Raw genomic sequence first — 26,614 nt, 5'->3', positions numbered from 1 at the left:
CCACCATCATAACTCATTTTATAAATGAGGAACAAGAGCTGCAAAAGGGACTGACTTGCCCCATGTCAACAGCCAGATTTGAATCTGGACTTGAACCCACGTCTTCTGAATCCCAGGAGCCTCTAACAAGTTCTGCGCAAATCCTGTCTACAGTGCAACAGGTTCTCAAAAACAACAATAGTAATGATAATGATATCAAAAGCCAGCCTGCACTGAGCACTGACTGTGCCCCTGACTCCTGGCACCAATTACCACCTGGTTTTATAGATGAGGAAACAGGCAATTTGCCCCAGGTCATCCTGCTAGCAAGGGGCAGCACAGGGCTTTAAATCCAGACCCTCCAGCTCTCCTAGTTCTGAGCTGGGCTCAGTGTCAGGTGTCCCCTCAGGTCTGATGTAGTGTGTCTCCTGACACTTTAACCTGCAGACACCCACAGACACTTAGAATCAATCCTAGGGCCTGGGAAAGGGACTTCCCCCATCCACAAGCCTCTGAGGACCTGCAGGGAGCAGGCTGGGCATTTGTGGAAATGAGTCTCCCCTTCCAGGAGTCCCAAAGCCCCAGCCGAGCTGCTTATATGTTTCTGCTGCTGCCCCTCCACAGATGGTGGTGGGGGAAGGGAGGAATGACAGGAGGGGACAAGCAGGTGCATGGCTCTCAAGGGTTTGCTTGCCACCTACTGGCACACCAGTCTCCTCACTCACAACATGGCATCCGGACGCACGGGTCAATCCTCAAACACCCAGGGACACACTCTCGGCCTTGAGTTCAGACCAGGGGCTGCAACCACAGCAGACAACAGCCACTCACAAACGCCCCTTTTCATGCAGGTCCCTCACCCTCATCTGGAGAGAAGATAGGTATACAGCACGAAAGAATGATGTGAAAACGTATCACCTCTGTGTGAGCAGGCTGCATGATACCTATGTATTCTGTGTCCTGAAGAGAACTTGGGGTTGGTTTTCCTGAGACGTGATTTATTCAATAATTTAACAAATATCTGTGTGTTCGTTATGTGCCAGGCACTGATCTACGTGGGGACCCAGGTGTGAACAAGGCCGGCAGAGTCTCTGACCTCACAGAGCTTAAAAATCTCTAACCACACAAAGATCTCTGACCTGCCAAGCAGAAGGGCAAAGATATTCTACTAAACCTTTGGGTTTCTTCCACACAGGAGACAAACGTACTTGAAGCAAAAACATTCCTATCAATATAATTAGCAGGCAAACCAAAGCTATGAAGCACCAGTGTTTTTCTTTTTTTTTTCTATGTTACTAAATGAATTCATTCATATGTCAAACAGAAAAAATAACTGGAAAAACCTGTCCCTCAGCCAAAGGAAGCGAGTGATCCCAGTTCTCTGTTTAAAGCCCCCTTCTCTCTGCAGACCTGCTGTTCACACGTGTTAAACATTAATTACAACTGTTACTCATTACATAGCAAAAAGCTCCGAGTACAAACACAATTGTTAATTTCCTCCCAGGCCCAAGGCATTCTGGGAACCTGAGCAGGGGGCAGGAAGCACTGCCGGAGCCCCAGTGGGGCCAATGGTGAGGAGAAGGTGGCATGTGCTGGGTGTGCCAGGTGATGGTGGCAGGTCTAAGATTCCCCATGGAAACTTCTGCAGAGTCCGAGCCTGTTTATTCTGAGTACACAAGGATGAGTCATGGGCTTGGTGGGAACAGTGAGCCTGGAGCAGGGTCTGATGGACTCAGTGTCAGCACTACCACCTTCAGAGCATTTGTGTTTCACGGTGACAGTGACAAGTCACAAGCTCAGCACAAAGTGGGAGCAACTGCTTCTGCCTCCAGAACAGCCCAAGCCACCTTGCCCGAGCACAGCTGAAGAGAATGTTCAGACCTGCCCTTTACGCACTCTCGATGTCAACACAGCAGTGGAGAGAGCCTGAGCTGAGTTCATTAGCTGTGTGACTGTGGGCAAGCTGCTCACCCTCTCTGAGCCTGAGTAGTGTCATCTGTGTGATGACAATGAAACCACACCCACCTTGCAGAACTTCATAGGGTTAACCTGTGCCAGCCTCCTAACTGGTGCTCACTAGCTGTTAATTGCCTGCCCCTCCTCCGTCATCCCCTTACCTTCATAGGATTATTTTAAATTAGCCAACTGAACTGGCTCAGAGATGACTCACAGTTGTTTAGGAAACAGACATACCTGAGACCTTACTTTCCCCTTTCTCTGCCCTTTGAGCCTCACTTGATGAGCTGGGAAAATGTCAAAACTCAAGAGGGTGCCTGCCTAAGGGGTGACCAACACAGCATTAGCAACCCCCATGCTGACAGTAACAAGTGTGTATCTGGCGGTTCCAGAATAAACCAATGCACACCCATACGGGATGTGGTAGGAGCACAGAGGGGGCCCAGCCCAACCTGGGATGAGGGTGGGGAAGGGACTGGTCATGTCAGGGGAGGCTTCCTGGAGGAGGTGGCATGGACACCACCCGAGCAGAGCTGTGACACCCCCTCCCTAACTCCTCCCTGACCCCAGCACCTAAAACATAGTATGTACTGAGTATACTTCAGGTTCTCAAAGTGGGGTCCCCAGATCAGCAGCATCAGCAACACGTGGGACCTTGCTGGAAATGCAAATTCTCATGCCTCATTCCTGGAACCTACTGAATCAGGAACTCTAGGGGTGGGACCCTGTAATGTTTGATACTTCTTCCAGGTGATTCTGCTGCACGCTCTGGGCAAACCAACCAATCAACAAACGTGTCAGAACCAGAATGGGGAGGGAGAGCTGTGGGGGAGAAAGGCAGTAGAGACCCTCTCACACCTGGGGACCAGTGGCCCAATCCTCGGGAGGGACTGAATAAAGGATGGAAGAACCAGGTGGTTCATGGTGAGAACTATTGCTGGAATCGAGATGGAGTACTTCCTACAGAAGTGTTGCTTTCCGCACTATCCATGCCTCTCGCTGCCAGGAATAACTGGGAATGAACTTCATAAATGGGCCCTCTGTGCCCCCGAGTACCTCTTTATGCAGTATTGTTTTAATATATACAATTAAATTTGACTTAATACAGCAAGCCTTCCCCGAGTGCCAACAACCGTTCTCTCATGTGTGACCCTTTAGAGGTTACGAAGTCTTTTCATCCAATTTTTTCCCTTGATCAACACAGAGATCCAGTGTGATAAGGATTGTGACTATCCCCGTTTTACAGATGGGAAGACTAAAGCTCAGGAGACTGAAGAGCCCGAGGTCCCACAGCGGGTGAGTGGTGGAGCTGGCATGTGAACTTGGGATTGTCTGACTCCGGTTACTGTTCCAATGGCTCCCGACACCAAGACACTGTGTTGAGCTTTCCAGGGCGGAGAAACTGGCCAAGGAGCTAGCGCGGAAGCCAGACAAGTACCCAAAATAAATATGTTCAGCATTGAGTCACAGGTCTGTCTTCTATTTTCACTGGGAGGCAGGCCTGTCGCTGGCTGAACCCAGGACATTGCCTGAAAAGTAGCTTCCAGGTAGACAAATCTCTAGACAATGAATCGAAAATGAAGTGACTTTTGTTTCTCCTGCCACTTGGCACCCTGAGCAGGCACTCTGATCACTCGCTTCACAGAAGCAACTGCAAATCATTAAGGATGTAGTTTTTAACTTGACCCATTGAATTAAAAGGAAACGCTGATGCATCCTCCGTGTACGGCATGACTGCTATGAGGTCTCCAGCAGTCCCCATCCCTTCCCCGGGCCTCAGTTTCCCTAGCTGGACAAGGGGGAGTGGGATGCCATGGGTGGGGACCCCTTCCTGTGCTGAGGGATGGCAAAGAGGACCAACCCGTGGGATGGCTCTGGTCACCCCATGCAGGCATGAACCTCCAGAACTTGGGCTCCCACAGAATCCTCAGCTGGAACTGTTCCAAGTGGGAACATACACTCTAGGCACGTATCCTACCAGCTGCAGACGCAGGGAGAAATTGGTGCAAGGGCGATGAAAGGCGTGTGACATTTCCTGTGGGCTCTGGGAGGGCGAGGGCTCCAGCCACATTATATACAGCATCTTGGATGGTGTCAGAGAGCCCAGACATTGACAGGGTAAGGGCTTGGGCTCTGGAGTGGGACTTCCCAGGTTCAAATCCTGTCTCTGCAGCTGACTAGCTATAGGCTCCTGGGCAATCATTTCTTCTCTTTGGACCTCGGTTTTCTTATCTGTAAAAGGAGGAAACTAAGGGTGGTTGTGAGGATTAAATGAGATAATGCATGCACAAGTGTTCTGTAAATATCAGCACTTCCCCAACGCAGCGCCCTTTTTTAAGCCCCACCAGGGCCCTCTGCAGTAGACACATTTCCCAGGTGAGGGAATAGAAGCCCCAGGACAGGTTCAGTCCCTGTCCTTCCAATGGCCCCTCAGAGATCTGAAGACTCCAAATCCATGCCTGCTTTGCCAGGTTATCCACCCAGCTCCTCGGCCTCCTGCCTGTGTGGCCACCTCCTGGGCAGAATTCCTTTGTCCATCCCACAATTCGTGCCACAAAGCCCAGGGGCTGGTCAGACAAGCTGCGTCACCCCCAAGACAGCGTGGAATCACCCAGGCTGCTTCTCCTGCCCCACGCTGAGCAGGGAGCTGCAACGGGGGGGCTGGACCTGCCGGCTGTAAAGACTCCAGGAGGCGGTGAGTGGAGAACTCACCCCCTGGAGAACTGAGCGGGTGGAGAACTGCGTCCAGCCAGCTCTGAAGGCAGGTGTTTCTGCTGGGTGGCAAGGGGGCTGTCAGCCTGATGGAAGCCACCGCACCGCTCTGTTCGCTGCAGCTGGTGGTAAAACTGACTGGGCATCTGTCCCGGGGCTGGGATCAGCTCAGGCCATGTGTGTGGCTTGGGACTCCGGTGTTGGATGGGTGTGGGCAGGGGTTCTGGCTGAGGCCACCACCAGCCTCCTGGAGGGAGGGCAGGCAAGGGAAGCCGAGGGCTCCTGGGGAGCTTGCGGTGTCTCTCATTCACCTGGCCACAGAATTCTGAGAAAAGGGAAGACTATCATTCCCAAGAAGCTAGGACCACCTCATACCCTGCAAGAGCTGTTTTCGCGACAACCGGGAAGGGATGATCAAGCCTTCCCGAAAGGCTGCACTGGCCGAGAAGGCCTACTTCTGCGGAGAATGCCAAAGCATCCCTTTGAGAACAGCCTCATTTCACGAATGCAGTGCAGGACAGCACTCTGAAAGGCGGAAAGCACTTCTGCTTCGTAGACTGAATCACAGAGTAGTTCAAAGGCCTTCCCTTCTCCTGGCCTTTGACCAGCATGTGGGATCCTGAAGGAATGAAGCTTGGAAGCAGCCCCAGAGAGGGCTGCAGGCCAACCTCCCACTGCAGGGCAAAGCCCTCCCAACACCAGTCCTGCCTCATTCAAGCTTCTGCGGGCAAATCTTGGTGAGAGGAAGCTCATTATACACTTTCAGGTGTACCTGAAATTCTTACCACTCACTGTGACCCTAAATTCCTATGACTCCTTCTTGGTGGGCCTACCTCTGCCCTTTGGGGGTCCCCACACCACACACCTTTGGAAATCTGAAAACACTGACCAGGATACCGCATGCAAGCTAAAAAGGCAGAATCAGAATACAAGGGATGCAGGGACTTCCTTGGTAGTCCAGTGGTTAAGACTCTGCGCTTCCACTGCAGAGGGCACGGGTTCGATCCATGGTTGGGGAACTAAGATCCTGCATGCTGCGCGGTGCGGCAAAAAACCAACCAACCAAACAAAAAACAAGGAATGGAAAGAGATGCTAACGATACTGCCCAGTGGATTCTACCACGGCTACAGATCCTGCACCCCAGGCTCTCGGGGCCCATCACAGAGCTCCCGAGGGCCCAGAGAAACTGTGTGGGGCATTTCAAACAGGTATTGCGATAAGGAGGACGAGGGCCAGCCCACCCTGCCTTGCTCCCTGACACCGCCAATGATGTGCTAAAGCGCGTGCCACACACACTACTGATTCAGATGGGAACATTATCCTTTGTTTCTGAGCAGTCATCCTTCTGGGTTTACAGATGGGACCACGGCAGCACTTTAGCAACCTAATCGAACTGTTTCAACTCGTCCTTATTACCTGAGAGGTGGCCCATCCACCTCGTTCCACCTGCACTTTGGGGCTAGGAGACAGGAGGGTGCTCCTTGGCTGCAATGCCGCACCTGACAGGCTCTGTCCACAGATGTGGGGAGGGATCTGGTCAAGACTAAAGGCTGGTGCTCACAGCATCCCTCCAGCCCAAGTGAAACAGCTTCCTTCTATGCCCCAGAAATCAGAACCGAGCCAAAAGCTTCTTGGGGAAAAGCACAATCGGTATCCACCCCAGAGCAAGACACACAATTGATGAGGTAAGTGACTTGATGAGACACAGGTGGGGACATGAGACTGAGTCTACTTTCTATCCGCAGCCTAAGAAGTTGACCTATAATGACACTTGTGATAGCAACTCAGCAACATATAACCAAGTCCACAGTGGATACCTGTGGCTCAGAAACTTGTCTGGAGACAGTTCTATCTAAGACCTTGTGATCCTTTGTGAAAAACTAAATGTACAGTAGTTTTAAAACTAGCTTTGGGCAGAAGTGGGCAAGTTCTGGTCTGAGAGGCTTCTGAAGAGATGATGTCCTGTAGGGTAAGGGCTTTTCACTTTAACATGCCAGCGAATCACCCGGGGGTCTTTTAAAACAGATTGACTCTGCAGGTCTGGGGTGGGGCCTGAGACCTTGCATATCTCACCAGTTTCCAGGTGATGTGATGCTGCTGGTCCAGAGACCACATTTTGAGCAGCAAAGCACCAGACTAGACTAGAGCACCTAAGGGGACATGACCTGCAAGGTGGTCAGTCCAGGAGAGGGTGAGACGCCACACCGCCTGGAATGTCATCTCTTGCCATGGGCCCTTGGTATCTAGGACAGTTGTCACATGAGCCCTTTAGCCCTTTAATCAAACTGGTGTTTGTGAAGAGCCACCTCTGGGACATCATCGGCTCCGTTCTAGTTCCTCCCACACCCGGGAGGAGCACAGCCTTGTCAGCCATGCCAGTGGACAGGCCTTGGATTCCCTTGTGCCGAGGGCAGAGGAGGCTGTGAAATGCACGGGAGAGATCTGAGGTGACCAAGGACCTCAGCCACATGACTACTCTCGGCTCTGGCTCTTGACTGGCATCAAGGCCTGGCAGGCGGGCCCAGCACCTACAGCACTGAGTCCATATGGTGAGGGAAGTGCCCCACCAGAGTCACGTGCAGGAAGCTCAACAGGCTCAGAGAGGCAGCAAGGAAGCCCGTGGGACATGTGGCTGCGTACCAGGAGGGCTCACAGGGATGGCGAAGGAGGCACAGGACTTTTCTAGATAGGACACAGCAGGGAAGGCCACTTAGACAGAAGGCATGGGACTGCACAGCGTGCTACATCCAGGGGACTGTGAGTAGTCTGTGCTAGAACAGTCAGAACTTCGAGCGAGGGGATCAAGATGAGTGGAGGGCAGAGGCCTCACTTTGGGGGGCTAGGAAGGGAGGGAGGGTCTAGTTGTGCATGAAAATGGGAGATTCAAGGCAAAATGAATCTTAAATAAAAAAAAAAAACTCCCTTTCTGACCTTCAATGTGGTAAGAATTAAATTACTCACTCGATGTCTGTTTATATGCCTCAACTCTTAGAAGCATAAAAGTGTTTTTGCATCTGACTTTTCCCCTCTTAACATTAAACATAAGCATTTCCCTAGGTTGTTATAAACTCTGTGTCAACATCACTTTGTAGTGGCTGCACAATATTCCATTTAACCGACCCCCATTGCTGGACATTCAGGTCATTCTCCATCTCTCATGATCATCATGCCTTTCATGTGCTTTAGATCATAACCTCAGCCTGGATCCTAAGGACTGGGGTTAGGATCAAAGGGTGTGTACATAGCTTAGGACAGGTGACACATGTGGCAGACTGCTCTCCATACGGCTGTGGGAGAGGAGAGGCACCTGAGTCATTCAAGGGGCTCTAGGCCAGGGGTGGGGTCAACTCCTGAGGTCAGGATGTGGCCACGGCCTGTGCTCTGTGGATGGGCTCGTGCTGAAGCTGGGACAGGAAACGCAGCAGCCCTGGATGCATGCAGGCCTGTAGCAGCTGTATGACAGGACGGAGCCACTGGGCTCCACAAGGCCCAATAGGAGCCACTCTGCAGATTGATTTTCTTCTAGCTTCTAAGATTTCCTTCTGAAATCTGAAATCTTGGCTTCAGTGAACTAGAGCATTACCAACAGGACCAAGACAGAGTCAGGCAATGAGATCATCTGGGCTGTCTCTGGGGATGGGGGGAGGGACTGGAACGGAGACCCTGGAGGCCAGACCCAGGAGTTCCCCTAGGCCTGGCCTAAGGGACTTCCGCCAGGACCCTCCTCATCCTTGAAGGGCCCAGCTGTACTAGAAACCCTGTGGTTTACCTGAGCAGGCAGGGACCCGTGCACTTACTCCCTTTACAAAGGTGAGTGCCATGTGGGTCAGCGGCCGCCTCTGGGCAGGGCCACTGGCTCCTTACCTGCCAGAGCTGGGATGGTGACCCGGTTCCATTCCCATGGCTGGTCGTATTCATCAGCGGGCCTGTCGTCATCCTGGGGCAGCTTGCTCTCCCGCAGTTGGGGGCTGACCGTGCTCTCTGAGTCGGAGTCCATGCTTGGGCCCTCGGGTTCGTAAGGGGTATCGTATAATTGGATGCCTTTGTGCTGGGACCGGACGCTTTCCTGCCTCTGAAATTCTGCAGTCAAAAAGGAAGGAAGCAGAGATGTAAAGCATGCACAGCACGTGCTTCCTCACCTGGGACCCACCAGGTGACGCCAAAGGAATTCAGAGCCACCAGCCAGGGAGGTGGAGGCTGTATTTACCTTCTGTCCCACCCCTCGAGGGCGGGGTCTCTGCTCTCACTGCTCAAGGCTTCCTCACAGAGATCTCAGGCTCTGGACCAAACAATAGAACAAGAAGCCTCCCTGCCACCGCCTGCAGTCTTCAAGGGCACGGCGCAGAAGTGAGCGTGATGTTCCGGGTGTGTTCTGACACCAGCCCGGGACAGGCAGAGCTCTCAGCCCCATCGCTTATGGAGGCGGGGGTGGTCTTCCCACTAGGGCAACTCCCTGGTCTCTGGACTTGTCACTCCCTAGCTATAAAACGAGAAGATTGGGCCAAATGACCCTCAAGTTTCCACCCAGCTCACATATTCATTTTAAAGACCTACGAAGCCAAGAACCACCCCCAGGGAACGCAGGGTCACTGATTTTTCCCCTACAAAGCCCCAGGAATGACCCTTTTCCTGCATTTCTACCTCCCCCAGGGCCTGCCTATCTTCTAACACACTGAATACAGCCAAGAAACTTGAGAGCAGATGTCCAGTTTCACTTCTGAATAAGGAAGGAAAGCTCTTAATCTTCTGGAGAGGATGCCAAGGCCTGGCTCCAGTGTGGGCTGAGGGGCGACCGCCCATCTAGATGAGGCCCCAGACAGGGCATGTTCCTTTCAGCTGCTGCTTATTCCTGAGAGGCCAGCAGTGGCTGAATGATGGATTCCAGGATGATGCTACGATCAGGTGCTTCCTCCTCACACAGGGGCACTTTTCTTGCTTTGATCATAAACACCCACTGTGTGCAGGGCCAACGTGAGGACAGGGGGAAAGGAGGGGGTTCGCTGTTGAGGCTGCTCTCGGCAAGCCCACTGTTTCCAGAAGAGATACAACGGGCACCTAAATCACCATAATACTCTGCAGCAAAGGGGCTGCTGCAGGGCCTGGGAGGGATGAGACAGGAGGAGAGATGACATTTGAACTGACAGCTCTGACAAGTGGAAACAGGAGAGGGACAGGATTCCCTGTGGTAGGACCAGGGCAAGCCAAGGCAGTGCAGCTGGAGAGAACGTGCTCACTGCCCACTTTCTTGTTTTATTTGTAAAATGTATATAACATTTGCCATTATACCATATTTAAGTGCACAAGTCAGTGGCATTAAGTATATGCACACTGTTGTGCAACCATCACCGCCATCCATCTCACGAACTTTATCTTCATCCTAAACTGAAACTGTCCCCCACTAACTCCCCATTTCCCCTCCCCCAGCCCCTGGCAACCACCCTTCCACTTTCTGTCTCTATGAATTTGACTACCTAGGTACCTCATATAAGTGGAATCATATGGTATTTGGCCTTCTGTGACAGTCTTATTTCACTTAGCATAATGTTTTTAAGGTTCTTCCATGTTATAGCGTGTGTCAGAAGTTCATTTCTTTTTAAGGCTGAATAATATTCCACCGTGTGTCTATTCACTGTCTACTTTTGCTGGAGCACCAGGTCCAAGGAGGTGGGAGAGGGGTGGTGGGGCTTGATAAAAAAGCACTGAGAGTGGTGAGAGTGAGCTATTTAAGTGGAATCTCGAGGCATTCTCCAAATCAGAGGTCCAGTGCCATAAAGATATAGTAGAAACCCACAGGAGCCATGTGCCTTGAAGAGCAGTTGACAAAACACATGAATGACGTCAGCCTTTCTGAGAAAGAGCATTCTTTTAGGCTGGGCTTCATGATCCAAGGCCAGCTCATAGGGTCGACAAAAAATCCACCTCTGCGCACAGGCCCTGATACAACACAAACTAACCAATGCTGGGTAGTGACCTTTAGTGATGACATTAAATAGTGCTGTGGTAGTATCTCCCAAACTTCACTGAGTTACATACCGACTTCATGATTTTGCTGTTTTCAAGTACCACCTGGCTTATCATTTACCATTGTTATTGATGTTGCCTCATTTTTTACAGTAAATAAATTCACTTAAAAAGGAAACTTTTAATCACCATCCCATAAGCCATTATCCTTACCAAAAACAGATGATAAACATAAAAAGAATGAACAAGAACAAAACCAACTAGGTGGGTGCCACTGCCAGGAGGCAAGCCCAAGGCTCACTTTCTCTCTGCTGAAAAGGAAGATGGCAAGTACTGGAGAGCTGGTGGGGGCAGGCGGGAGGTCTAAGCAGCAAACCAAGATACTTTCTTTGGCAAACAAGAATAACCTTCTCTTTTTAGAAAGAAAGTAAATGAAAAGGGAAAAACCTCACTATGTGGTTCTCAGGCTGCCTAAAATCATGTCTCCTCTGAGAAGATGTCCCTTACTTTGGCAAAACACGGCTTTATTGGGTCCCATGAGTAAACTGGGATGATTTATTAGTTTTGAGGATGATGCTTTCCTTTTTATGGGGGAGTAAGAGGAGAAGAGAAGAGCTATAAAAGGCAGGACTTGGTCATTTTAAGGCGAAGACCAACTGTAAAGTACTGGAGACAACTCTGTAAATTACGAAATCTACCAAGGTGCTTGCTTTGTGGGGTCATCATCATCTGCACCCACTGCCGCCCCTGGTTCTAAGGAGTGCAGTCTAGCTTCCTGCCTTTGGAGAATTCCAAGGGATAGGGACATTGGGAATGCAGTTGACAGGCACTTTGCATGCAAATCGTCATTTAATCCTGGGCCACAAAGCAACTCGTGGATGCACTTCTGTGGGCCCCCAATAATCATGAACATCCTTGCTTTCTCTCTCCCTCTCACACAGAGCCCAGATGCAAACAGATATTCCATGAATGTGGGTGGGATAAATGAATACAACTGACAGCCAGAAACCCCTCTTTACCCCCAAATTCCAATGTATGAAAGTCCCTGACTTCAGTGATAAGGTACCTGGAACAATATGAAAAATGCATATAGCCCAGTATTACACAATATTCAGAAGAGATGGATAGTCTACACAAACACTAGCTTAAAAGGAAAACATGTGCAGGGAACAGATTAGCTATTAAATCAGAGGGACTTGGGCATACACCTCTCAGACAGGATTTATTGTCCCCAAAGCATCTGCACCTTACCAAAGCTGGGTTAGTAATGGCATGCAGTTAGGGTAGGGGATGTTATGATGGTAATCATTAAAACAAGCTTCCCCCCGATTACATGGTGAATTCAAATTTTCATTAAGGCCTCAACAATAGGGAGCAGTTAAGTAAATTACGGCATGCTAACTGGATGGAATATTAAACAGCCATTAAAATGATAAATCTGAAGATTATGTAGCTACATGGAATAGCGTGCATGAAATTATGCTAAGTTAAAAAGTGAAATACAAGACTGTTTATGTGTTGAGCAAACCATATAATGTGGGCTTTCTAAACAAGTCCTGGGCAATGTGAACAATGCCCCAGAGGAATTCTACTCCCTGCTTAGGAATTGCTGAACACCGTCATCACACACTTTGCCCATAATATCTAAACTCTGATGACAGCGATGTTGTAAGTACAGATACACGTGAATAAAGGACAGAAAACCTGATACAGGAAGATAAACAGCTACTGTGTATAGAGGGAGGAATTATTGCATAGTAATTTTTCAAAGTTGTTTTAAATAATGAATAAGTATGTTAGTAAAGAAAAAATGTAGTTAAGAGTGGATCACATGAAAGTAAATACGATGTTAAGTTGGGCTTATAGGAGCTGCGTGTTTCGGAAGCAGCTGCCTTTGCCTGAGAAAACACCCATTTAAGGGAACATCTCTCCCAGGAGACGTTTGCCAAGAGCCCCAGGAAGTCAAGGGCAGTTGCGCCAGGACAGCTCACCAGACATCACTGTCCCCTGCCTAATGACCAGGTCCGTCCTCCTTATTACCTAAACCGATCTGGGACGGTCCGTCCTCCTTATTACCCAAACCGATCTGGGACGGTCCAGAGACTGACCTAATAGGGGAGCTAGTAACTGTATGTTTTAAGTCACAAGTTATCTCGACATCACCATCTATAAATTCATGGAAAATGACCTTTAATATTGGGTGGCAGGCTGTGATGTTACGCCTCTTAGGCAGGGAGCAGGAACATTAAATTGACAGGGTAGGGATTTCTGTCGGCTTCTGAAGTAGAAAGGTTTTCAAGTAGAACTATATATGGAGGAAAAAAAAAAAGGAGAGCACTTTGTTTTAGAATCGGAGAATGTTGGAACTGGAAGGGGCCCTGGGCGTATTCACCAAGGGCACAGAGCCAGGAGGGTGAGGCTGGTGTACTGACCAAGGGCCGTGGCCCTGAGAGGCAAGGAGAGCCGAGGGGATCATCTGAGTGAGGGGCCCAGGACAGAGCTTGGTGCAAACCAGGGGCCTCCTGAGTGGCTCTAAGTGTTTCGAGTTCCCCAAGTCCATTGGCAACAAGCTACGCTTTGCTCTGGTGTTCACCAACTCCGTGCCTCCCCCTCACAATTTTTTGTTTGTGTGTTTTTGTTTTGTTTATTTCCTTTGGCTGTCAGGAAGCTCAGGGTTAATTTTGATGCTTAACCTCGATAGCTAGGTTAGCTTAGATATTGGGTAGAATCATTTTCACTTGCCCTTCCTTCTATTGTGGATCTTGATATCTATTATAACAGCCTCATCATATACATTTCTTTTTATTATGCAGAGCCTCAGGTCAGTATTCTGAAAGCAGGCGGACACACATCTAATGAAAAAGACTAGAAGAAAAAAAAACCTCTTCTTTACCTCTTTACCTTCCTTTCAGGAACAGAGAAAGGAGGGCAGGGCTTGGCCTCACCTCTGGGAAACAGGCCGAGGAAATCAATGTACTCGCTGGTGCACCCAGCCTTCTCTGGGAGCGCCAGCATCCACCTGTCCTCACACCCGCTAGGCATCTACTGAATGCCCAGCACGAGAGGAGACGGAGATGAAGCAGACACAGTCCTGGTCTTCAGGGAGCCCTTGGGGAAAGAGGGCCAGAGCCCCCAACACAGACAGAGGAGGCTTAGGGTCCTCAACAGGGAGCAGATGTGACTCTACAACTCAGTTGAGGGAAATCTGGGAGGGCCTTAAAGAATTTAGACATGAGGGCATGGCACGGTGGTATGGCAGGGAAGTTGGGTGTTTGATGAAGGAAGGATCGAAGCAGAGGCACAGGGGCTGGAAGCACGAGGTGTATGTGGGGAAGGTGGGCCGTCCAGGGGGCCCATTGAGAGGGGATGCTGAGGCAGGTGGAAGTGGTTCTGGACGGCCTTGAATGCCACGGGACAGCACCCCCAAGACTGTCTAAGGAGAGGTGCAGGCTGGAGAACCCCCAGGCAGGGTGGAGCTGGGCGGGGTGAGGCTGGCACAGACATGCAGGAGCCTAGCTGGAAATGACAGATGCCAGCCTGCAGGTCCCTCACCTCTAATCTTCCCAGCTGGTTTGTCTGGGAATCCACACCAGATCCCAAATGACAGGGTGGCAGAGCTCAGTAGAGATGTGTGGTCAAGGAGGCTTCCAGTCCCAGGCCCTGCCATCCCCTGTCAGCCCAAGAAACCTCTACTCAGCCGGTGGTGGGCCTGCCTGGCTGTGCCCTCAGGCCTCCGTGGGCCAGGGCTGCACTATTAGGACAATGCAGCGCCACTGACTGGTGCTGCCCCGCACCCGCCACCTGGGAGGCAAAGCCCTGGGTCCAGGAAAGCGATAGGTTCAACAGCACAGTGTGGTGGCTGAAAACACTGATCCTGCCAGACCGCTGGGGCCCGAATCCCGGCCCCAATGGGGGACCCAGAGCATGTTGCCCCAGTTTCCTCATCTCTGGAGCAGAGACAACAGTGTCCACGATGTTATGAGGATCAAACGAATTCTTGTACGTTCAGTGTTTAGAACTGCGCCTGGTGCACAGAAGGCACTCCGGGAATGTTGACTTCATGTCAGTTACCACTACTGGGGCATCCTTGGAATACCATTCCAAGAGCCCTCCTCCTCTGAGATCACCCTTCATCCCCCAGAGCCACAGAAGGCCTGCTTATGAACTCTAACAGGCAACCCTGCGCTGGAGATGACAGGGTTTCACCACCCATCTATGAACCTTCCATTTCTGGATCCACAACTTCTGATTTCAGCTGCTGCTTTGGCAGTCTCTCGCCTCCACATGGGAGCTTTGCTCCAGATCAACTCTTGTGCGGAACACAAAACACACAGGGGAGGGTTCAGTGCCCAGGAGTCTAATGACTACATTTTACAGATGGAGAAACTGAGGCCTGGGGAAGGACGAGGCCCCAGGTCCTCTAACTCTTAGACCAGGGCTCTTCTTCCTACCTTTCCCAGATGCTTCCTCATGTCTCTTTTATCAGACTGTCTTGTTTGTAATCTTCTGGAGGCAGGGGCATCTACTTCAGTCAGGCCTGAGGTGTTAAAAAGCACACCCGGCACCACAGCCCAAGTGAGGAGTTCCACAGGAGGGGCGGGCAGCTGTTCCTAATTAGACACAGCCGAAATCCCGCCAAGTTCCGGGCACCACATCAAAGGGAAGGCAGGGGACGCTCTCCTCATCTAAACTGTTAAAACATCTGCTGGAGAAAGACCCTCCTCCTAATGAATGCCTGAATGCAGGGGGCCCCCGGAGGCTGAGGTGGCAGCATGGGGCAGCAGGGGTCCTCGGGGCGGACCCCGCCGGGCAGCAAGGGTAGGGCAGCTTGGAGACGGAGCCTGGACACAAACCCAACACAACACAGGCAGAGGCCCCACCCCCTCCTCCATCTAGTCTGGTTTCCGGAGCTGTCTAGAAGCCACGAGACTGACTAATTGGAGTTCTCTTACCATCTCTTTTCCAGACGTGCATAGAAACACCCTAGAAAAAGAGGGTGAGCTCTGTGGACAAGGGTGTGGAACAAGAACAATGGTTACGTCGGCGGGAGCCGTGCAGGCCTGTCACTGCCCGGTGGAACCTGCACCGCTTGCTCTTTCACGCTCAGCCCAAGGGCGAGGGGAAGGCCCAGGTCTGACTCAGGGAGCCCGGTCTGATCCCTGCCCTTGGACATCTGTACAGGACGGGGTCTCCCCTGGAGGGCCCTGTTCTGTGGTCCCTGGGGGAGACGAGCCCACACCCCTGATGACACCGAATGTGCTTCACTCACGATTTAAAAGGCCACATGGGCCTCTTCACAGAGCTCTCGGGAGCTGCTTGCAATTATGGCCAGGCCCTTCCGCCCTGCCCATCACTCTGCACTCTTCCAGTGACTGCCTTCGCGTGCACAGGCCTCCGAGCGGCTGCAGGCCTGAGTTCTGTCGCCATCCCCTGCAGAGACTCACTGAGGCGAACTTGCCGCTCCAGGATCCAGGCTGCTCCCAGGCTCAAGGCAGTGCATCAACGAGCATCCGTTTAGTGCAGCAACTTTCTCAGGAAGACAGCTCTCTGCTTCCATGTCAACGGAGACCCACATTCACAGGCAATCAGGGAGCCTGCCTGCTTTTCTTTCTCAAACATCACTGAGCCCGTACTGGGTGCTAAGGCGGACCCCAGGCCAATGCTGAGCACTCATGTGGAGACAAGGCTCCCCCCACCCCCAGAGGAGCTGTGGTTTAGCAGGAGAATCGGGACACCAGCATCCCTAAGTGCTGAGCGAATAACAGTTACGAGTTACTGAACACCTGCCTGTGCCCGGCACTGTCCTGGGTGTTGGCTGCATGTCATTCCTTGTCCCCATGACACAGACAGGCAAGGGTGACTGGCAGCCTCAGAGCCTCCGCTGGGACCAACCCAGTTCTAAAGTGGTACAGACAGTGGCAGCTTGGAAGAGGCAGAAAGCAAAGGCAGTCCCAGGGATTTCGAAAAACCTTAGGGAGAAGGTGGCTTTTCAGAGGATCTCAAGTCCTAGTGCAGAGAGGCCCCTCAAGGGCCACAGAAGCCGAGGGACCTGCCTGGCATCACAGACAATGAATGGGGGGCCCAGGGTAGAATATACTCAAGGAAATAAGGAAGATTCAGACGGGTGAAGACAGGGCCCCAGGATAAAGGGCAACAGAGCCAAGTCGTGGACAGAGGAAAAGCTTGAAGGATTGTGAGGTAAAACGAAAGACTGTGAGTTGTCCCGAGCCCGGCGCTACTGAGGAAGAGGAGATGGGGAGTGGCTAGAAAAGGAAACTGGGGCTGGGTTATGGAGGGCCCTGAATGCCAGGAGGAGGGGTAGGAAACTGCAAAATGTGGGCCAGCAGTCTCAATCAGGTTTGCGCTTTCAGAAAAAAAGCTTTTACAGAAGCTGGCAGGAAACACCAGGGCGTGGTGATCAACTGTGATGACCTGAAGGTTCAACCCTCCAAACAATTAGGTCTCTACCCTTTCAAATAGTGGAGAGAGGATGCCCGGGGTTCCAGAAAGAAAAACACACTCCAGCGAACAGTTCCCAAAAGTGGAAAAGAAAGCATTTCCACTGGGATACGAGGCAGAGTCGGGGTGGCACCAGTACCCTCAGGTCAACCTCAAGAGGGGCGGGTGTCCCCTGACCCCCGTGCTGCAGACAGAGGCTGGGGCCCAGGGGGGACTGCCAGGGGCCTTGGCAAACAGAGCCAGAGACGGTCCAGCCTCGTGTCTTCCAAGTATTGACAGACTGTACTTACAGAGAGGGCTAGCCACCCCTCTGGTGCGATCTTCCAGTCTGCTAGTCACGGTGAGGTCTCAGCTTCCAGAGAGGCCTTGGGCCACACTCTAATGTGATAAAGCCACGGGGGACAGGCTTTCATGCCAGACCACCTTGGCTACACTCCTCACTGAGCAGCATCGCCAGCCCTTTCTCATGGAACCTCCCAGAGCAAAGCCTTGGAGGATCCAAGACCACACCCAAGCCCCCTCCTCACCTGCCTGGTATGAAATCTGCAGCTCAGAGCGGTTCAGCCAAGGTCTAGGAGACTCACCTCTCAATAATACACTTGAGGGCTTCCCTGGTGGCGCAGTGGTTGAGAGTCTGCCTGCCGATGCAGGGAACATGGGTTCGTGCCCCAGTCCGGGAAGATCCCACATGCCGTGGAGCGGCTGGGCCCGTGAGCCATGGCCGCTGAGCCTGCGCGTCCGGAGCCTGTGCTCCGCAACGGGAGAGGCCCGCATACCGCAAAAAAAAAAAAAAACAAAACCAAAAATAATACCCTTGAAGAGTGCTGAGTGCCTACGGTGTACCAAGGTCTGCGCCAAGCGCAGTGCCTCCAAGTTCTCACTTAATTCTCACAACACCTCTATAAGGGGGTGCTGCTGGCATCACCACTTTAAAGACAGTCACACAGCACGCCAGAGATGGAGGCAGCCTGACTCCAAAGCCCATGCTCTTAAATATGCAGCTGTCTATACCGCCTTTCCAACACTAGCTGGTGCTCCTTCCGCTTCACCAGGTCCAAAATAACATGAACATGTTCAGGTCAGCAGGGAATGCAAGCACTGGAAGCGCCAACTTGGTCGCCTAACTTGGTCCTAGCTTCACCGTGCTGAGTGACGCCAGGCAGGTTACTTCCTCCCTCTGGTCATCAGTTTGCTCATTAGTCAAGGCAACTCAGGTCATCTTGGGCTTTATCTGACCAGGACCACACGTAGTTACCTATAGGAATCGTTAGGCAGTCTGGGAGGAAAGCAAAGGATGGTATCAGGAGGAAGAGAGCTGCCCATCAAAGAGATATTTAAGCACATTCTAGATCTTTAGAGGGGTGGCCAATGCATGCGCTGGTCCCAGGCTGGCTGGCTCTAAGCAAGTGATTACAAACTGGCATTGGGTGCAGGGTGCCAGCCTCCCAGGGCAGAGCCAGGGACCCCTTCCAGGCATGACCCTTCCCTCCATCTGTACCTAACAGCCCCCCTTGCCATGTGACAGGTTTGCAGTCAAGCTGGTCAAACCCCACCCATACCCATCTGGTGGAGGCGGCAGCCCTGGGGCTGGTTGCAGGGTCACTGCCTCATGCTGAGGGGTGCTGCTGGCGTTGTGCCGCATGCCCAGCACAGCTGTCCGGGCGGAAGCGACTTGCTGAGATCTGGCAAGCTCTCTGCCCCAGGCTTCCTTGCTTTGGAACTGCTTCAAGAGAGGAACTAATCTCCTTGAGGACTTGTAGACAACCTCAGCCTGCTGGATGGTGATGACGAGGCTGCCGGCCTGGGACCAGCCTGGCCCTCCGCTCACTGGCTGTGTGACCCTGGTCAGCTGCCTGATCCGCTAGGGCTAAGATTCCTTCCAGGTAAGGCGGGAGGGGGTGAAGCAGATGGTCTCGGAGGCCTTTCTGGCTCCAGAGACCTCAGTCTGATTCTACAAAGAGTGGATGTTCACACAGGCTTCTTGTTCCAGTGTTGTAGCTCCAGCACACGAAGGAGGAGGGGACATACACAAGGGCACCCATCCTACAGTGCGCAGGGTCCCTGACCTTGGCATCCTAACCACCTTCCAGCAAACTCCTCCACAATTCAAACCCAACATGCAATGAGAACCCTCTACGAGGAGAAGCTCTATTCCAACACAAAGTTGTGTTTTCCTGCCTGTGATTAATTTTGTGGGTCAACTTGAATGGGCCACAGGGTTGCCCAGATACTTGGTCAAACATTATTCCGGATATTTCTGTGACGGTGTTTCTGAATGAGATTAACATTTAAATCCACAGACTGAGCAAAGCAGATGGCTCTCCCTAATGTGGTGGGCCTTGTCTAATCAGTTGAAGGACCAAATAGAACAAAAAGGTTGACCCTCCTCCAATAAAGAGAATTCTTCCTGCCTGACAGCATTTGTACTGGGACATCAACTTTTTTTCTGCCTTCAGACTCAAACTGAAACACTGGCTCTGTCTGGGTCTCGACCCTGTTGGCTTTTGGACTAGAATTACACCAGCGCATCTCCTCGTTCTCAGGCCTTCAGACTTGGACTGGAACTACACCATTGGCTCTACTGGGTCTTTCTGACTCATCTTGGGACTTACCAGCCTCCATAATCACACGAACCAGTTTCTTATAATTAATCTCTCTTATTGGTTCTGTTTCTCTGGAGAACCCTAACTTATGCCTCCGTGAAGAATCCTTCCTCACATGCTTACCATGCACGGTCTTAGGATGGGCTGCTTGCCTGCTCCCCTTCTCAAACAGTTCCTGAAAAGACTGTGTATCAACACAGAAGCCAGGTCTATAAGAAAACCTCTTTATCACAATGCAGAGGGGACCTGCCACTTTTCCTGACCCTGAAGAACTAGGGATGCAGCCAAGCCTCAGCTCTCTTAGAGGAACCTGCAATTCCACCCTCAGGAGACCTCACGGTAGCAAAGCCACTGCAAGAGTGGGGATCTCAGTGGGGATCCCTACTTGGCCTAGGAGTGACCACCTGCCAAGAACCAATCCAAACTTAACAAGAAAGACCAACAGCAAGACTCCCTCATTCCAGATAGAACTTTCTGGCCCACAAAGTTTGTGTGATTTGGTTTTTACAACCATCTGGTTATAGACAGATCCTAATGGTCAGAGCCAACAACCCCATTTAATAGGGCAAACAGGAAACCCAGAATCAAAGGGACTTGCCGAAGTCAGAGTGAGAAATCCACACGATTCCTACTCTACCGGTCTTTCCGACTGTACTATTACATCTTGTATTTCTTGGTGTCGCAGCACAAAAAACCGGATGGAGTGTTTTTGTTTGGTCTGAAAGAAGGGTGGGGAAAGGGAAGGTGTGTGTGAGGTGCTATACACAAGAATTAGGAACCCGAAAGCTACCACTCTTCGGAACTGCTTTCAAGCGGCTCTTTCCTGTCAACAGCTATCACAGATGACACCATCCATACGACCATCTCAAGAATTTTTGGAAGGAAACATCTGGATAATGAATGTTTTTATGCTGGGAAACACAAGAACAGCCCCTCTTGGGGCCCTAAAAAGGTGTCCTGAAGAGACTCCACACTGTGTGAAAGGTACCATCAATGCCTGGAACATGAGAGCAGAGGCGCCATGAGATGCTGAGTGGAGATGGCCTTCTCACCACTGGTGGCCTTTCCCAACCAGCTACCCTCTAGGAGCCCCAGAACCCCAAGTCCGAGTTTCTGTTTGGGTTGGGACCCCATGTATCGAACCCCCAGTGTGTTAAGAGGTGGTACAGTGGCTCAAAGATGAATCTGACACTGTCACTAACACCTCCCTTCAAGAAGCTAGGATGGTACTTACCACCCCTGCACACCCTCAATGTTAGTGGTGAGGGTGCCTCAGCCCAGGGACCCTGAGACTCTACCATGGTTCTAGCCACCTACACACTCAGCTCCCACCCCCACTCCAGCTTCTGAGGGCCGAGTTCAAGTCCAATCCATCTTGACACATCCCCTGCGAGTCCTAACGTAAGCAGTCTTTTGCAAATTCAGAATTTAGCACAGGAAAAAATATTTTTAAAACATTTGTCTACCTTAGGAAGGGAGCCAAACTCACCAACTGGTGGAGGGAGTATAAACTGGAAATGGCCTTTTCAGGGATCAAATTGGTGAATCTAACAAAAATTAAATACCCTAAGGCCTGAAGTTCCACTTCTGGAAATCAATTCTACAGAAATACCCAGACCCACAAGCAGAAATAAATATACACAGATGTTTGCTGCAGAATGTAAGAATGAAAAACTTGAAACAAGTTAAAAGTCTATGAATAGGGGAATGACTGAATACACTGTGTTACAGTCACATTATAGAACCACTCACAAGGACTAATGACCTTGGACAAGATCTGTGATGCAGAACGATGTCTAGTAGGATAGCATTTATGTAGGAAAAAAAATGCTGGTAGTATGTAGAGATGTGTATTTTTGTAAGATAATGGGAAAAGGGCTAAAGGAATATAAAACAAATTGTTAATGACGATTCTTATTTCTGGAAGAGAGAGTTCATTTTTTAATTTCCTATATGCCTGTATGTTTTCTTACCCAGAGCACATGGTTTTTTAATGGAATAATTAAAAAAATATTTTTAAAGGAAGTTTCACGTGCAGACGTGGCACATGAAACTATCCTCTTTATTATTATTATTGTTCGTGACAGCACTTGTTGATGGTCTACTTTGAACGAGGCATGGTGCCAACAGCTTTATATTAACTGCAGGACAGATGGGGAAACTGAGGCTGCAACAGGAAGAGTAGGTGAGTGAGGTCGTGGGGCAGAGCTGGGATTGGCCACATCTGCCTTCATCAGAGCCCGTGCACACTGTCCTTCTTGCTCCCTGCTGCTTTCAGGAAGCACCATGGCTGTGGAATTCCCTCATCTTCTACTTAACATTCCTGTGGAACAGGCTTCCGATCAACAGCTTCTGCTTTTGTGACTGTTTTTAAACAATTACTGTTTCATATCATGTTTACACATTTGAAGTTTAGGAAATAGAGTTTGGAGGAGACCATGTTTTGGTTTTTAACTCTAAGATGTACATATTAATTATAACACAGCCACCAAACATGTCCCTGGTCATCCGTGGAGGCACTCCATGCTTAGAGACACGTTGAAGAACTGTAGTTACAAGTCTCGGCACCACAAACAACGAAAGCTTCCCCAAAACACAGCTATGGGGACAGGCCTGATCCCTGAAAGCATTTGGGACCCACGGTTTCACTGCAAAGGACCCCACCCTCCCAGGGGCTTGTTATCCTTTCCTCTAACTGACAAGTCGAGGTAATTCCCATCAACCAACACTGATCAGCAAGCTATGAACCAAAATCAACTTGAGATGTGTGATAGCAAAGAGGCTGCCCTTTTTGGGGGGTGGGTGCTCAGGGAAGCAGGTCTAGACCTTCAGGCCCAGTTGCAAAAGAGGCTGCCTCCTGAAAGGTGACTCCTTGCCGAGGGCATCAGAAGGGATTACAAGCAGCTTGACAAGTTCTTATCCATAGGAGTGAGATAGGATTCCGGCTCCAACACAAGGAAGGTGCTTCGGGAAATGGAGTGAGATCCTGACCCTGGAAATCCATACGGCAAATGGGTGAGGGAGGAGGTCTGGACGTGGCAACCTGCTTCACTAGTTCGTTCTTTCACTTGCTCTTCCCTACGGAGCTCCCGTGTTGCTGGTTTATGGGGAAATGTGGCCAGTCAAGCCTGGTCCTTGCCCTAGAGAAGCTCGCAGCCTAAAATACAGTCTTCTCTGGGGCTACGTGATTATGTGTGTCATCTGCTTAAGTACCACCAGGCTAAAAGGATCACACTCTAGTGGAGAGGCAATAGGGAGCCATCAAAGGCTTCTGAGGAGGCCAAGGGGTGAGCAGGGCTCCGGGTCTGCCCCACCTCACCTTATCCTGTGCTGGGGGCTGGGCTAGTCAGGTACCTGGGGGTCTGTTTCCTCAAGTTTTAGACTGCATTCTCACTGCTGCCTTGCCACCACGTGCAGGGTGGCATAAATGAACTAAATGATGACAACATATTACATCAACCGTGGGTCCTATTTCAAGTGTTACCTGTGGGGTGCCCGTGAGCCAGAATCAAATGCTACGGGTGCCAGAGATGGAAACAGGGTCTGGGGAGCACCAGAGTATGTGTGTGTGTGTACCTGCATGTACAGACATACATGCATACACGTGTATGAACATACACATGTATGTACATACACATGCACAGTCACATGCTCACACGCTAGGCCCTCTAGCAGTCTAGCCCCTCAGAGTCCCTCACGCTACCCTGGTCAGTAGGTTTTTCTCTGCAGAGGTGGGATGGGGGTGGAGTGCAGGGGTCAAAAGCATTTCTTATTAGGGGCACACAGGGTGAGTGATCGGTGAAGAGACTTTAATAAAATGACAAGTAGCAGCCCATGTGACAAGAGATACTCAAGGCCTGCTGAAGCCTCTTCCTCTTCCTTTTCCCTGGAACAAAATGAGATTTAGAACCTGCCTTTGGATTAAGTCTTAGGACGCAGTGAATGAGAACTGGGGCGGGGGGGCAGGGAGGGAAAGAAAACCTATTTGAGTGTGTATTAAATTTGAAGAAAAAAGAAATCACAGGAAGAAAAACGAACCAAGCTAAAAATAAGGCGGCTCCAATATTACTGCTAGACAGAAAATATAACCCCTGCTAAGCAGGGAAGCCAAACTGGTATGAAAGAGAAAATATAAAGTTCCCACCTAAAAATAACTGGAGGACTAACATGGACTCACGGTTGAGAAATACGGAATTTCTGAAATGAGCCTGAGACTGCAGTCTCACTTGGTAGGGAGGGGTTGCCGCAGTCTGGAATTTAAAGTTCTCTTCCAACTATGAAACTGGCAATAGAGGACAGAGATCAACTCAAGAGCATTCCTATCTGTTGGTTCAAAGAGCTGCAGAAAATTCAGACAAGCCAAGACCTGGCACGCAATGGGCAGAGCTCGGGCTGTGGGTCAGGAGCCTGGCTGAGCTCACGGCCAGCAGACCCTGGGCTCCTTGCACCTTCCACGTTTGTAAAGTGACTAAACGTTAGGCTGACGATTGATCTCAGTTGTTCATTTATTTACTATATCACTCCTTTTCATACTGTTCCTTCCTTTCCACATTTTACATTTATATATGGTTGTAGCAACCCAGTAGCACAGAAAGTGTCCATGGGATCTGGATTTGACTCTCAGATCCAAGCCACTTCCAAGCTGGGTGCCCTGGAGAGTCTTCCAACCTCTCTGGGCCTCCAACTCCTCAATGGCCAAATGATGTCACTTGACCCAATAAGCAACAAGGGAAGAGTGCTGTGCGTGAAAACAGTATTGTCTTCTGTCCCCGCCCGCCCCCGCACTCCAGCATGTTTCAAACCTTGACTGTCTTGGAATAAGTGCAAATATAATTCAAATGATTAGCCTCTCACTTCCCCCAGTAATGTAGTGCTTTAATCCCAGGTACCAAACGTGTTGGCAGCTCTGATAGACTGACTGGTGTGTACATTTCGGAACCAGACTCGGTAGTCTTAGGTTCAAGACCTGGCTCTGCCATTTACCAGCTCACACCCTTTGGGGGTCAACTTGCCCCAGGAGAGCCTCGGCATCCTCTGCTGTGGAGTGGGGAGAATACTAATACCAACTTCATGAGGCTGTTATAAAATAAAACCAGACAAAGGATGTAAAAACAGCCTTGTAAACCATAAAACCCTGTGCAGACGTTACAGATTAGAGCAGCATATACATGCACGTGCACAGATAGACACACAGCCTTATTTCTAGCTGACATCTGGTATAAATGACTCGCCATTCCATCAGTTTATGTTCACAAGGAGAAGACGTCCCATTTCATTTTTCTTTTGTAATTTCAGTCATGTACTAGGTCTTTCACTGATGCTGAACAAACAGAATCAACTTCTACCTCACTATCAATATTTTCCATATTTATCCCCAAAAGGAAGAACCCTGCAATGTGTGACAAGGTTCTGAAAAGACATGATCTGATTCCAGGGTTTAGAAACATGACATTTTTTTTTTTTTTGCATGGTACCTACCACCGAACAATTTGGAAACACTGTGGGGAAAGGAGTGCTTTTATGCTATATAGAAAGCCCCCAGTAACTGGAACCAAAGTTTTCTTCCTGAGCATTTCATTAAGTGTATCATCTGCTCGCGTTTGGCACTTTTCCACTAGCTGGGAACCTACAAAAACTGATGTGGTATGACAGCTGAGTTGGTGCTGCCAGACAAGCTTCCTTGCTGGCTCGGAAACGAGGGTTGAGGCACTGAGAGGGGAAGGAGTCGGGGGGTGGAGGGTGGGGGTGGCAGCTGTCACGTTACAGCTGCCGCCACGCAGACACACACGCACTTCAGATTTCACTCACGTCTCCCTGGAAGGAGGCACCGGCCACTGGCCAAACGACCGCCAGGGCTCCCCACTCCATCCTGGTGAGACAAAGAGGCCATTCCTCGCCAGGGACGTCCGTCCCCCGGAGGCATTTCTCAACCTGTCTTCAGGGCAAGCTCTCCTCTGCTGTTTAAACCTGTTGGCCTCTGGGCCCGGTACGCCCACCACTGACTCGGAGAAGGCTCTGCTGTTCTGAGTCTTCCTGCCAACTCAGTGGGCTGATCACTGTGTCCTTCAGCAGCCGCTGGCCACTGGTTGCCAGTCTGTAAAAATGCTCCCCCGCAGGCACTGGTCACGGTGTGTTCCAAGCCTGAGGGAGAACAGGGGTCCTGCTGAGGAGGCTTCTGTCACCCAAGTTCCATAAAAACCTCATTCATCCTCACTCGGAGAAAGCCTCCCTCCTCCTGACCTGCTTCCCTCACTGACCATGCTGAGGACATTAATAGTGGGAGTGACACTGTAGGCGGCAGGGAAGTGGGAACAGAGAGAAGAGGGGTGCTCAAAATGTTCTCATCTGCTCTGTAGAGAAGGTCACTGCTGTAGGACCCTTAACTGCACTCCCTCACATTTGCCAGAAGGAACGGCTCAGGAGCAATTACTCTAAGAGCCAAATCATCTTAGGCAGATGTCTTTCAACATCCAATTGGTTCACGTCCAACAATTCTCTACAATAGGTCAAATCATTCTGTTTCCTGGGGGTTTAATTTGCAACTAATTCCTCTTACAGGGTTCACCAGGAAGCTCCTGCTGATTAAAATGAGATGTGCTGGGGTGCTTTATGGAGATTTTTCTATGTGGTGGACAACCTGAAATGGCTGTTTTGAAAAATCCCTGAGCTGGAGTGACTGCAGCCATTCTGTGCGCCCGCAGGCAGCCATGGTCTGTAGGTGGGAGAAGACACAGAATGGGCCACCTGTCCGCAGGCTTGATTGTGTGTCTCAATTTTCAGGAGGATCTGAAGCCCACCTCTGCCCTCACGCCCCAGAAGAGCTCCCCAGGTTCTCACGTGCATGACAGCCTTCGAGCTCAGCTGGGCCTCCCAGGCGAAGCCTGCTCAGGAGGGAGAAGCAGCACGTCAGAAGAACAGACTTGCAGCCTAGCCTACCCTGGAC

At 50.6% G+C, this 26,614-nt stretch overlaps 1 protein-coding gene across 3 annotated transcripts in view; it reads right to left on the bottom strand.

The window, feature by feature from the left end:
* The window catches only part of SHB (SH2 domain containing adaptor protein B), a 135,081-nt gene that overhangs the window by 39,230 nt on the left and 69,237 nt on the right, over positions 1–26,614 (bottom strand). For all 3 annotated transcript variants that reach the window (XR_014296907.1, XM_082657114.1, XM_082657115.1), the window contains exon 3: positions 8,513–8,728. Coding sequence is in view for 2 of the 3 variants with exons in the window: in XM_082657114.1 (XP_082513240.1) it covers positions 8,513–8,728 (216 nt within the window). In the remaining variant the exon portion in view is untranslated. The remainder of the gene's footprint in view (positions 1–8,512; positions 8,729–26,614) is intronic.

The sequence above is a fragment of the Grampus griseus genome (genome assembly GCF_964374135.1).
Source record: "Grampus griseus genome assembly, chromosome: 6".
Lineage (NCBI taxonomy): Eukaryota > Metazoa > Chordata > Mammalia > Artiodactyla > Delphinidae > Grampus > Grampus griseus.
The sequence above is the reverse complement of the archived record's forward strand: the minus strand, read 5'-3'. Positions and strand labels throughout refer to the sequence as shown.